Raw genomic sequence first — 13,795 nt, 5'->3', positions numbered from 1 at the left:
CATGCTAGGCTAGGTCATATTTCCTCACGAAGGATGAACAAGCCAGTGGGAGAGGGAATGTTTGATTCATCAGATATAAACTCTCTATCTACTTGTGAGTCCTGTCTGAAAGGAAAAATGACTAAAACTCCATTCAAAGTAAAACCTGAGCGTAGTCAAAATCTATTGGATCTGATCCATACAGATGTTTGCGGCCCATTTAGTATTGGTACTAAATATGGTCACACCTACTTCATTACCTTTACTGATGATTATTCTAGGTACGGGTATTTATATTTGATGAAATATAAGTCTGAATCATTTGAAAAGTTCAAAGAATTCAAGGCTGAAGTAGAAAAAAAACTAGGTAGGAGTATTAAAGCACTTCAATCAGATCGAGGTGGAGAATACTTAAGTACCGAGTTTTTGAGCTATCTAAAAGAGAATGGGATTCTCTCTCAGTCTACTCCTCCTATGACACCTCAGCTAAATGGCGTTTCGAAGCGTCGCAATCAAACTTTGTTGGACATGGTTCGATCTATGATGAGCTTCACTGAGCTCCCACCTTCGTTTTGGGGCTATGCACTTGAAACAGCGGTATTGTTGTTAAACAATGTCCACACTAAAGCAGTGAACAAAACTCCATATGAATTATGGAATGACAAAGATCCTAAGTATTCGTACTTAAGAATTTGGGGATGTCCTGCTTACGTGAAGCAGACAGTGGGAGATAAGTTGGATAGTCGATCCACCTTATGTTATTTTTTAGGGTATCCGAAGAATTCAATTGAATATTATTTCTATCATCCTACTGAAACAAAAGTGTTTGTTTCGAGGAATGCCACCTTCATGGAGAAGGAGTTCTTACTTGATAAGAAAGGCAAGATGATGGAACTCGAAGAAATACGAGAAGAACCCAAGATACAAAATAACGATCCCGCACCTCTTGAACCAATAATTGACACGCCTCTTCCTAGAAGATCCGAGAGGACTTCTAGACCTCCTATTCGATATGGTCTGCTTCTTGAAGGGGATCAAAGTGAACCCGACATTGGATGTGATCCAAGAAACTTCAAGGAAGCAATTTCTGATGCTGATTCGAACTTATGGCTTGAAGCTATGCAGTCGGAAATAGACTCGATGCATACAAACCAAGTTTGGTCTTTAGTAGATCCTCCCGATGGAATTGTTCCAATAGGGTGTAAATAGATCTACAAGAGAAAACTTGGGCCTTATGGTAAGGTACTGACCTACAAGGAACGATTGGTCGCAAAAGATTATACTCAAAGACAAGGTGTTAACTATGATGAAACTTTTTCACCAGTCGCAATGTTCAAGTCCATAAGAATCCTTATTGCCATAGCAGCTTGGTATGACTATGAGATATGACAAATGGTTGTGAAGACTGCATTTCTTAATGGAAACATTAAGGAAGAGATCTATATGATGCAGCCCGAGGGATTCACATCCATGGGAAGCGAGCATAAGGTATGCAAGCTTCAGAGATCAATTTATGGTCTCAAATAGGCATCAAGAAGTTGGAACCAAAAATTTGATGAAACAATAAAGGACTTTGGTTTCATCAAGAACCCGGAGGAACCGTGCGTATACAAGAAAGTGGTTAAGGATGCTGTGACATTCTTAGTACTTTACGTTGATGACATCCTACTCATTGGAAATGATGTAGGGATGTTGCAGTCAACAGAGATATGGTTATCAGGTAGATTCTCAATGAAGGACTTGGGTGAGGCGTCCTATATTCTAGGAATACAGATCTATAGAGATAGATCTAAGAGAATGATAGGACTCACTCAAGCAACCTATATCGACACCATATTGAAAATGTTTTCTATGGATGAGTCCAACAGAGGACATCTACCTATGTGCCATGGAGTTTCTCTATCCATGTCTATGTCTCCCAAGACTGACGAAGAGATAGAGAAAATGACACACATACCATATGCGTCAGCCATAGGGAGTATCATGTATGGGATGATATCTTCTAGACCGGATGCGGCCTATGCTCTGAGTGTCACGAGCAGATATCAAGCCAACCCCGGTCAAATGCATTGGAAAGCTGTGAAGGATATTCTTAAGTATTTAAAAAGGACTAAGAATGTATTCATGGTTTATGGTGGAAGAGAATTGAAATTGGAAGGCTATACCGACTCTAGCTTCCAAAGCGACGTGGATGACTCGAAATCAACATCTGGATTTGTATTCATGCTCAATGGCGGTGCTGTCTCTTGGAAGAGTTCTAAGTAGGACACCACAGCGGATTCCACCACTGAGGTAGAATACATTGCAGCATCAGCTGCTGCTAAAGATGCCGTTTGGATGAGGAATTTTGTCCAAGAGTTGGGCGTAATTCCTGAAGCTGTTGGTCCAGTCCCGGTGTACTGTGACAACACTGGTGCCGTTGCTCAGGCAAAGGAACCAAGGTCTCATCAAAGATCCAAACACATACTGAGGAAATACCACATCATCCGGGAGATTGTGGAAAGAGGAGACATCACTGTCGAGAGAGTGGCCTCTGCAGACAATATCGCTGATCCACTTACTAAGCCCTTGCCAGGACCATTATTTGACAAACATCACGAAGCAATGGGACTACGTAGTATGACTAGTTGGCTTTAGGGCAAGTGGGAGATTGAAAGAATGGGTGCCCGGTTAGCCAACTTGTGGCTAAGGGCTTTTGTGACTGTATGTGTAAACAATATTTGTTTAATATAATTTACACTTTTATATTGGCATTTAATTTATCTTTTATCATATTATTATGTTGTGACGTACTATACAATGTTTAGATAAAGGCCTTGAATATGCTAGAGGGCATGTAAAATGTGATAGTAGAATTGAATGACTATCATGAAACACATCTTATAATCACTGTATATTCTAAATAGTTCCTAGTCAATTGAGCCGTCCGCTAATAAGGATAAGGATCGCTCGAGATTGAGACTAGCATTTGCGATGCCTAGTACCACGTTTCATTGGTATAGAACATAGAGATGTTCGAAGCATGAAAATTGATATTCATATGATGGATGATCGAACTACCCTATTCGGACTTTCCAAGCGGTTATCATTAATTGAGTGGATAAGTCCGCGGTTTTGGTTGTACACCATTAGTCCTTACTACTTGAAACATCATGGAGACTCTATATGTTAGTACTGTACTTTGACTCGTTTACCGACTCTATGAGGGTCATTAGGTGTCGAGATTGGGTACAGTTACGATACATATAGGAGTCAATGCTTTGTTGTCAAGGATTCACCACACGCTTGCGAGTGTGGATATTCTATGCGATCTGAGGAGATATTAATGTGACAAATCTCTGGCCAGAGTACATGATGTGCTTTAGGTTACTTGGTTTCCTAGTAGCACATGCGATGTCACTATTTGATCTTCAAGATGTATTGCATAGTTATCGAATCTCGAACGAATCTCTATGTACCAATGGTTGTTAATTCGATCGTGATATATGGTTGAAGGGACCGTACTGTACGCTAACCAAAACCTACTGGTTCTTGCAGGCACTATCAGTGATACATAGGGAATCATGGGGCAATGTTGCTAGGCGCTCTTACCATGATTCGATGGGTAAGTCGGAAATTGTTGTTCCGAGTCACAAGGAGTTGTGAGCCCACGGCTAGCTGTATCCCTGAACCATTGAGGGTTACACAAGTAATGAATTTCGAATCCCCATTGAGATAGTTGAATCTAATGAGTTAAATTTGGCGAAAGAGAAGTTGAAGTTCTTATAATAAAACAAAGGGAGTAAGGTTTCCTAAAATGACATAGGGATGGACATTTTTGGAAATCACTGAATTCAGATTCAGAAAAATTATCTTGACTTTAAAAGGTGCAGAAATGGTTTCTGTGCACATTAGTGAAATCAGTTTATCAATCAGAGTCATGATGAATTTTATATTAATTTTTATAATAACAGGCTTGACTTGTTGGGCTTAAGTTATGACTAATGAGCCCTAAGATGTTAGTGTCCTATTAGACATATAAGTTAGTCCAGTACAGAAATTATATATAGGAGTTAATGGGATTTTCGAACAACACACACATCTACAGTTTTCGAAAATCCTAGATTAATTCTAAGGAGAATTTTCGAACTCTGTCTCCCTTTTTGAGAGAATTTAGTCCGTGATTTTTAGAAAAATTACATTCTGAATTGACAGATCAAATCTGTAAAACTCTTCGATAAACTTCTGATTGATTTCTAGTGCAATCAATCAGAGGGTTTCAGTTTTCTATTCGTGGACCTAATTCAGGAGTTGATCGAGCGAGTCATCAGTTCCTAGGATTACAACAAGAGCAGATTTAATCTGTTGGAGTCCATAGATCAAGCCATAGCTTGAAGAGGTAAAATATTAATTGTTATTATTATTTTACTTGTTTAATTTTAATCGTAAGGATTTGATGCCCATGATCTGGAATCGTTCCAGATCAGAAAATAAAAATTTTTAAACTTTTGCTGCTCCGGGTATTAGATCTTTTTTTTTAAAAAAAAAAAAAACACCGCCGGAAGCGGGGGGTTAGGTAGACCCCTACCTGTATATAAACAAAAAAAAACGATACAAATAAAACCTAACGGAGGAGGGGGACTAGGCCAAGACCTCCCCAAAAGGCTATACAAAGGTAATAAGAACATCAAAACAGCTAGGGTATCGAAAAATATACAACCAAAGCATCCCTAGGAAATAAGTATAAACAAATAACATCAAAGATAGCTAACTAAGTCAACGTCAGCAGTCATCCTGAGCAGCAAAAGCTAGAAGAGAACCACAGCTCGGCCCAGCAAAATCAAAAACGGACACTGAGGCGCGAAGAGTGGCTGGTATCAACCTGTGCAGTAAAACCTAGAGGAGATCCACAACTCCAGACCAGCAAAATCAAATCCGACACTAAAGCGCGAAAAGAGGCTGGCACCATCCAGAGCTGAACAACAGATCAAAGCTATGCAAGAAATATGTCCAAAAGTCATGATCAGCTCGGAAGTCACTATACATAGGCCACGAGAAAAAAGAGGAGCGACCGCAAACCAGCAGACCCAGAGCAAAAAAGCAGGAGAATGGCGAAGGAAACTCAAGCCATAACCTAACTCCCAAGAAGACTGGAAATCCAAAAAGCGAGGGGCACGAGAGACCGCCCACAAAACATCCAAACAACAGCAAGAACCAGGCAAGGGGAAGCACAGAGAATGCCTGGTGATCCATCACCCTGAGTATCAGATCTGACTGATCTGAAAACGTGTTCCAACACGGTGTTGCCAACACGGGAGACAACACTGAAGAAACTGAAGAAATTGTGCATACACCCTCTTCTTTGAAATTTTCTGTTTCTACCATTTAAGCTCTCATGTTCATGCTGAAAGCTGTTTGCCCAAGCCCAGGAGGACTTGGATCTTTATGGAGCCTTGTTAGATGATTGTCGTACAAGATTTGACATTTTTGGCTAAAAAGGGAGAGAGAAAGCACAACAAGGACGATGAGGATGAGGACACTAAAGATCAGAAGGGATATGATACTGATCAATTTTAGAATTGATTGGTGTCACCTCATATTTTTCCTTATCTCATTTTTTCTTTAATTTTCTGATTTTTATATCTCATGTTGTTTTGTTTAGTTATGTTCCTTAATTGTTTAAATATGCTCTAACTAGACTGCTCCTTCTACCACACTTATGCTCTGATATATAGATTATAGAATCCCTAAGTGTTAAGATTCATGTTATCCTTGGTGTTTCCAACACGAGGGACAACACTTTCAGGGGGAGACTTACTAATTCAGGGGGAGAAGTGTTTTAAACTCAGGGGGAGTTTATGTTTATAATTGTTTGTGCTGGTTTTGTCCAGAAAGACAAAAAGGGGGAAAATGAAAAGAATATTAATTCCTTGAAAATCTTTTTCTTAAGCGTGCTAATTATAATATTGAATTTTGCCTTCTAGACAAAAGATTTGATATGATATGGTTAAATATTTTATGATCTCGATAATATATTTAGGATAGATATTTAACTTAATTAAATTATATCTTGATATCTAATTGAAATGATTTATGTTTATAAACTATTATCAAGATATGAATTGATATGATAGGGTAAATATTTATGTGTTATTATCAAAAATATTGAGATAAAATATTTACCTAGATTGAGTATTATCTTGATAAGGAAATATTGTGTATTATCGTTGTCATATAATATCAAGATGGTATCAAAAGTATCTTATTACTAACAAAGACTTATTTCCTTATTTGTGTAGGACTCTACAAGGAAATCCTTTCTATGCTTGGACTTTCATCTATAAGAAGGGATTTCTGCGCACAAACTAACGTGAACTTCAGAGAAAAATTCAGAGAGATTTCAGAGAAAATCACATAGAAGAATTCGAAGATTCTGAAGAAGTTTAGCAACCATTGTTGTTGCTTGTCCCCGTACTGTCGTCCGTGTTGAAGACATCAGAGACAACACTGTGGGAACTGTGTTGATCGAAGATCTTTTATGTCTCTTCAATTTAGACTACGAGAGTTGCATCTGATTTGTTTTATATTCTGATTATTTAGTATGCAAGTTTGATTTCTCAACGTGTTCGAGAAATTTAGGATTTATTGATTTTTCGTAAAATCACTAGTATTGCTTTGTAAGACTGATCTTACGTTTTCTAGTGATATTTAGCCATAAGGCACCCACAAGAGTTTTTATACTCGTGCAAAATTAATTTTTTGTGTTATTTATTTTTGTTTATTTTACATATTTATTTTTCGCTGCACTGTGTTGTCATTGGTGTTGTAACACTGCAGACAACACTGACTCTTTATTTTAACCTACAATTACAATACGATGTTTGTCAAAGAGCAGAGACACGCAGTCACCGAAGAAAAAAACACCAAGCTGCCTTCAACCTCTCTCGCTCCCTTCTCTAATATTCTCGCTCACAACCCTTACCACCCCAGTAGGAAAGTCTCGTACAAAACAGGACCAAACGAGAATGAAGCAGAGTACCACGAAGCAAAGAGAAAGCCAATGACACGAAGAAGGAAGCACACCAAGCAACCGTCAATCTCTGGCTCTCTTCTTTTCTCTCGGACGCTACACTCTTTCTCACGCAGCAGAAAGAAGACAACGCTCTACTGAAACTTAGGGCTGGAGAGGGGATATATCAAGGGCCTAAGACATGGGTTGGAAAAAGAAGGAAAGAAGTTGAGCCAAAACTCAACAAACATGTTATTGACTCAAGTGTCAGAGTGGTATTGTTGGAAGGCATCTCTAGCGTCCCACCGACATTTGATATCTACTGTGCACAGATCATTCGACTTGGACCCATCATCTCGAATCAGAAATTGCCCACTTAACATGCCGAATCATCCCAAGGTAGGATAAGATATGTTTTGTTTGCTTGTTGGCGATGTTTCTATTGTTCGTTTCTCCGATTTTTTTTGCAAAAATGATGGCCCCACTACAAGAAAAAAGACCTACAGTGACACTTTCTTAATGACATTTTTTAAAAAGTGTCATTATATATATACATATAATGACATTAATTAAAAATAAGAAATTTAATAAAATAAAAATCCTATTAAGTATATTATCATGACATTTTTACAAAGTGTCACTAAAAATATGGCCCTTTTCACGCCTAATAATTTTTTTTTTCTCTTTTTCAAAAAAAAAATCATTTTTTCTACCCCTCCCTCCCGATCCCGCGCCTAAAATCCCCAAAATTTTTATGGAGCGCCCTAATATTTTCCGCCGCTAGCTCCAACAATTCCATTCTGTCAATTGGAATCCCATCTTCCCTTGACCCTCCCCACACCCGAATCTTCACTCATCATCGGCTCTTGCACCATCTGTCAGCAGCACCGCCAACCTCAGCATCTGCCCCGCCGAGGTTCTTATTTCTTCTCCCTTCTCTCGCAATCTGGTCCGGGTCGCAAGTTTTGTGCTCTATGTTCGAGTGTTTTATTGTTGATTTATTTGATTTATGGTGGTAAAAACGTTTCGATTTTGACAAAGCACAATTTTTTTCGAGCTGGACTTGAGTTTTTCAGCACCGTGCCATTCAACCATCTTGCTTGGGTATGTTCTTGATTTTGTTTGGTCATGGTGAAGTGTTAAAGTTGATTACAGTACCTTTTCATTTATTTACAAGGCTGCCAAGTACGGTTTTATTGGTGCTATGTTTTCAAACTCGAACTAATTTTATCAAGAACCGCACTGCCCTAGTTCGACTCGATTCAATCCGATCAAGTAGTCAAAACCCATAATGTACCGATTGTTTAGAGTACGATTATAAGTGGTTGTATGCGCAAAACAAATTTCAATTTGAGGAAAATGTGAATATGTTCTTGATTTTGTTTGTTTAATTAAGTATTAAAGTCGTTTCCAGTACCTTTTCATTTCTTTAGAAGGATGCCAAGTAAGTTTTTGTTGGTGCTATTTTCTTCAAAGTCTGATTAATTTTATCAAGAACTGCTCTGCCCTAGTTTGACTTGATTTCATCCAATGCGATCAAGTAGACCAGACCCATAACTCTACTGATTGTTTGGAGTATTTTTTTTAAGCGAATGTATGCACCAAAAAAATTTCAATTTGAGGAAAAACTGAAACTTAGATTTTATACAAAAAAATTTGACTTTTTTTTTGTTTTCAACTGAAGGATAAAACTAATAACTTTCCATAACTGTAAAATGAAGTCTTGGGTCCTAGGGAGTTTTGAGTCTCACTAACATAGTTAGAACTTCGAAGCGATGAGTTTGATTCAGCTTCTTGAGTAATGTTAATGAAAGACTTTGTTCCTCCATTAGTCTTGCTACGGTTCTTTAATTTGTAGTATGTTATTTTTTTTATTTTTTCTCAATGTCTTTTTTGAGGATAAAAGGGATGAATACCTCTGGTTTTGAATTGACTGCCATTTTTTCTGGTTCTTTTCAGTTGATGGAGCAAAGCATGTTGTTCTGGAAATTATGTCCCATTTTATTGAATTTGGTTTCTGTAAAATTATGTAAGTTTCCTCAGTCCATAGCTGATATCATTCTGCCTCTTACGTGTCCATTCTAATTTGGTGTGGTACTTTCTCATGCAAGACACTACAAAATGAGTTCGATAGATTTATTTTCAAATCTTCAAAAAAATACATGTGGGTTAGGGCATGAATAGAGTTTATGGTTTTTTTATTACATATAGGACAACCAAAATGTCATTTGCTTACGACTGGATGGTGCCTTTTTGTTGGTGGAAAGCGATTGTTAACAGGAGACTCGGTCTCGTTCATTAGGTAAGATTGCCTATTTCTTAAATAGTGATGACTTTTTTGCTCAATACATTTTAAGTGAACATATTAGTTGCTACTGTGTATACCAAATAGTGCATGAGATAAAACATATTTAATTAGTTACTACGAAACCAAGTGGTGTTTTGGCTTGGGCAATCAATTCAAATTAATTTTAGTCATTTTTAGATATGCACCAAACCAAAAAAATTTCAGGAAAAAGTTTGGTACCAACACCATGCACAAACCTGACAATTTTGTGTTATTTAAACGATTATATGATTCCACATTTCTATTGGATACTCGATTATTTCAATTTGGTTATTATCTATTTTATTTAAAAAAATATTAAAGTTAGTATACACATATAATTTCTGACACTTGAACATTTTGAGAAAACCAGATTTTTTTATTTTACAAATTTCTTATGCTTTACTTCAAAGAAAAATGTTGTTGTAACATTCATGATTAGAGTTACAGGTAATTTTCTAAAAGGATGAAAAGAAACAGCTTCTCCTGGGTATAAGACGGGCTAACCGACAACAAACCAACTTATCGTCATCTGTTTTATCGAGTGATAATATGTATATCGGAATTCTAGCTGCAGCAGCCCATGCTACTACAAACAATAGCCCTTTCACCGTATTTTACAACCCCAGGTCAGTGACTAGTCGTTACATATTTCTGTAAAGATTTTTTTGATGGAGTGTTTTGACTTGTTTACTTGATATATCACTTTTTCATTTTCATGCAGAGCTTGTTCATCAGAATTTTTCATCCCTATAGCGAAGTACTAGAGATCAGTTTGCAGTAATCAAATATCTCTTGGTATGCGCTTCCGCATGATATTTGAAACTGAAGAATATGGGACAAGAAGGTGGTGGTTAATGTGTTTTATTTAAAATTGTTTTGTGTCCTTAAATTTATTTTAAAAAAATTTAACTCAATAAGCATATCATATCCACTGCCAATCAATTAACTAGCAGTCAATCAATATTTGTTTTCAATTTGTTGGGAACATACTGATTACTTTGACCTTTATTCCTTGTGATTCATTCCTAGTACCATATTTGTTTTCATCAAATCCTTTCTTTTGCATTTTCATGTATATTGGATGTTCTGTCTCGATAAAAAGTCTATTTGATTTGACGAAAATTGTGGCAAAAGAAGTTGTTCAATGCATGGATGCTAATACTGAAGTAAGGAGACAGATGTTGGGACCAGATTGGTGTGAAATAAAAGTTTTAGTTGTCCTAGAACAAGAAGAGAGTTTCATTAGGTCATATGATCTTTTACAAAAGTTTGGAGATGCGATTAGAGGAAATGTTGTTTGGCCTTATCATCTGGTATGATATTCGAATTTTCAGTTAATTATTTATTGTATATACTCGTCATGTTATTGTCTTTTTAAAACAATATCAATTGTATTTGCAGTTGAAAGTTAATGAAAAAGACTTCTACTAGTTGCATTTGGATAAATGATAGGTTGTCAATTTCTCATTTGGTACGATATTCATTAGTTTGAATTTAAATTTTTTTATTTATGTGAATATTTTATACATTATATTTAACAAATATATGAATTTTTTTTTTATAGGTGACAAGATTATTGGATTGTGTTTAAGATGAGATGGTTGAAGACGCACTACAAGTTTGCTGATGTTTTTCTTTATGAGACTTAGTTTTTTTATTTGTTCTTAAACTAAATAGTTTAGATACATTTGTTGTTGTATAGATATTTTTTGATGTGATAAAATTTGTCATTAGTATCGCACATTATTGATTAATGCAAGATGAATGTCATTTGATTTTTATTTTAAAAATTTTATTTATATTTATGTTAATTTGTTATATGCGTGAATTATATAATGAAAATTTTGAAATTTGACGACATTATAGTGTATGAAAATTCTTTATGTCACAATAGCATATAAAATCATGTATATAAAAATGTCATAGTAAAACTCATATGATGACATTTCAAAAGTCATTATAAATAACTATGAATGACTAACTTTAATGTCTTTATAGGTAAGTATAATTGACATTTATAAGTGTCACCATAAATTACATAATGTGGCATTTTAAATTGACTTTATAAGCTATATATAGTGACATTTTTTATTGTCACTATAAGTAAAATACATAATACTTGTAAATGTCCTTATTAATGATTTTAAAGGACACATAAACTTGTCATTATTATCATTATAACAGGACAAATATAAGTGTCGTTAAAACATGGGTTTTTCTGACATTGCATATTGTCATTATATTATTATTTTTGTGACACCTATGGAGTTGACATTAATACCATCTAATGACATTACATAATATCACCAAGGCTAAGACGACATTAGAATAGAGGACATCTTTTGAAGATGTCACTAAAACTTTAATGTCACCAAAAGTGGAATATAATGACATTTATGAATGTCATTATAGCCTTTTTTTTCTTGTAGTGCCCTCAAGAAGGCGTTTTGATGGCAGGTCCAACATGGTGGATCTAATTGGATCGTCGAGACAGATGCGTGGTCCAAGAGATTCATAGTCCGACTCGTTTCTCTATGCTTGTACCACTCGCCACAATCCTGCATAATTGCTGCTCCAATGCTAGAAAGGCATCAATTCAACATTGTCAACGAGATGTTAATGAAGCGGCACATGAAGCCCATTTTGATGCAATTCCTTTGTTTTTGGAGAATGTAATTTACTCATGACCTCCCGCAATATAATGAATTCCATTTTCATTTCTCGAGTAAAAAAAATTGTCCTTCAACACTTTCAAAAAATAAAAAATTATTGAGCAGTGGCTACATTCCTTCTCCCATCTTTTGAAAGTGTTCGGTTCTTGACTTCTTTCATCCATTGACATTTCATAAACGACCACCTATTTAATACAGTTTTCGCTTCTATTTAGCCGAAACAAGATAAAAAGGGCAGTACTCGATAATTCTACGTGCACTCCTCTTTCCAGTACTCGTAATTCCCTGATAATTTCATTCATAAAATTGGATGGCAAGTAACATTGTTGTAAGATAGAGTTAAGTAGGAGTACTGAACATCAACAGAATCGAATAAATCATTCACATTTAATATTTATAATAAAAATATTTATAATAATAAAAACATAAAACCAATCAATTAATTAATTTTACAAAGTCCATACTAATTTGGCAGCGATATTAACTACCACATCTTATATATATATTCTTGTACAGAAGATTGTCATCCTCGCAGATAATGCTCCCCAACATATTTAATTTATAATCCTCTGCACTTGCACTGCATAATAATGACAAAGAGAAAGGGGGAAAGTAAATTTCAAAATATTAGGGAGATTATTATTATTATTACTATTGTACATAAAAATAATTTCCCCGCAGTGAATTTATATGTTTTTAATTTAATTATTATTATTGGTGTAACGTTTCACTTCTTTGGGAAGAACTCCTCCAGAAACCAGTGCTGTAAAATTTATCCCACATCTCCTTCTCCAGTTCCAGCACTTCTTTGTTATCCAAACCTGATTCCAGAGCATTAACAATGGCGACGGGGCTTGACAGCGGATGAATCTGTGGCTCCTTGTCGTCGCAGCCGCACTTGCGCGGCGGCAGCAGCCCTTTCTTCATCAGCCTGCGGCGGCGCTTACGCCTCAGGGCCTTGCGGCACAGCCCCGCCGGAACCTTGTACACGGCCAGCACGAGGAGGTTGACGAGGCCGCAGGGGCAGCAGCAGCACACCGCCGCGCATTCCGCCGCGGTCCCTCCCGCCACCTCCGCCAGCCTCACCTTCCTCAATCCACCCCGCGATGAATAGTCCGAGCTCTGCAACAGCGGCTGCCGCCTGTCCACCATTGAACCCGGCTGGCGCAACACCACTTGCCTCATCATTTCGATATCGACTATAATTTGATTTCCTCTTCCAAATCCCAATTTCTTTCCCCACAGAAATCTTTGCTTAATTCCCGGAAGGAAACCAGCTTACGAAGATGATCTCTAGTATATCATTTTTTTTTTAAAAAAAAAAAAAAACACATAAATAAGACGGGAACCAATAATGAAGAAAATATATATAAAGATCGGAACCCAAAAAAGATACCTGGAAATTGAATGTCAAAGTATTTCTCTACAAAAAGTGGAGAACAAGCGATGCGCCATGCTCATAGGGCAAGGTAGATAGAGAAAGAAGACGGGAAATTTTGGTGAATGTGTTGTTGGGTAATTTAATTAAGGAGGAGTCCTCCAAAAACACGGAAATTCTTACACTCGGGAGTTTTGACAAATTCAACCAACGGCTCCCCCTATTTATCTAATCTTCTTTTCCATCATCATAATATTATTATTACTACATATCAATTTTTCTTTTCTTTCTCTTTTCCTTTTTTCAAAGAATAATAATAGTTATATATCACTTTATAAATAGATTCTTAGAAATACAATTAATATATACAGATTTTGGTTTGGGTCTGTGTGAAATTTATAGACCGGTGACGTTACTTTTATTCGACCTACATTGTGGTAATTAATATA

At 36.4% G+C, this 13,795-nt stretch overlaps 1 protein-coding gene across 1 annotated transcript; it reads right to left on the bottom strand.

Moving 5' to 3' along the window:
* Positions 1-12,430: 12,430 nt before the first annotated feature.
* On the bottom strand, positions 12,431-13,513 carry LOC140870888 (uncharacterized). The gene is made up of 2 exons (XM_073273293.1): positions 13,365-13,513; positions 12,431-13,261 (listed from the first exon to the last, which is right to left on the bottom strand). The coding sequence occupies exon 2, from the start codon at positions 13,154-13,156 to the stop codon at positions 12,680-12,682; it is 477 nt and encodes a 158-aa protein (XP_073129394.1). The 5' UTR covers positions 13,157-13,261; positions 13,365-13,513; the 3' UTR covers positions 12,431-12,679.
* Positions 13,514-13,795: the final 282 nt, after the last annotated feature.

The sequence above is a fragment of the Henckelia pumila genome, unplaced genomic scaffold, assembly GCF_033568475.1.
Source record: "Henckelia pumila isolate YLH828 unplaced genomic scaffold, ASM3356847v2 CTG_270:::fragment_3, whole genome shotgun sequence".
Taxonomy (NCBI): Eukaryota; Viridiplantae; Streptophyta; class Magnoliopsida; order Lamiales; family Gesneriaceae; genus Henckelia; species Henckelia pumila.
This window is presented reverse-complemented; position numbering and strand designations above follow the sequence as displayed.

Excerpts from the sequence above, each read along its gene's own strand:
- LOC140870888 (XM_073273293.1), bottom strand. The coding sequence starts at position 13,156 with ATGATGAGGCAAGTGGTGTTGCGCCAGCCGGGTTCAATGGTGGACAGG.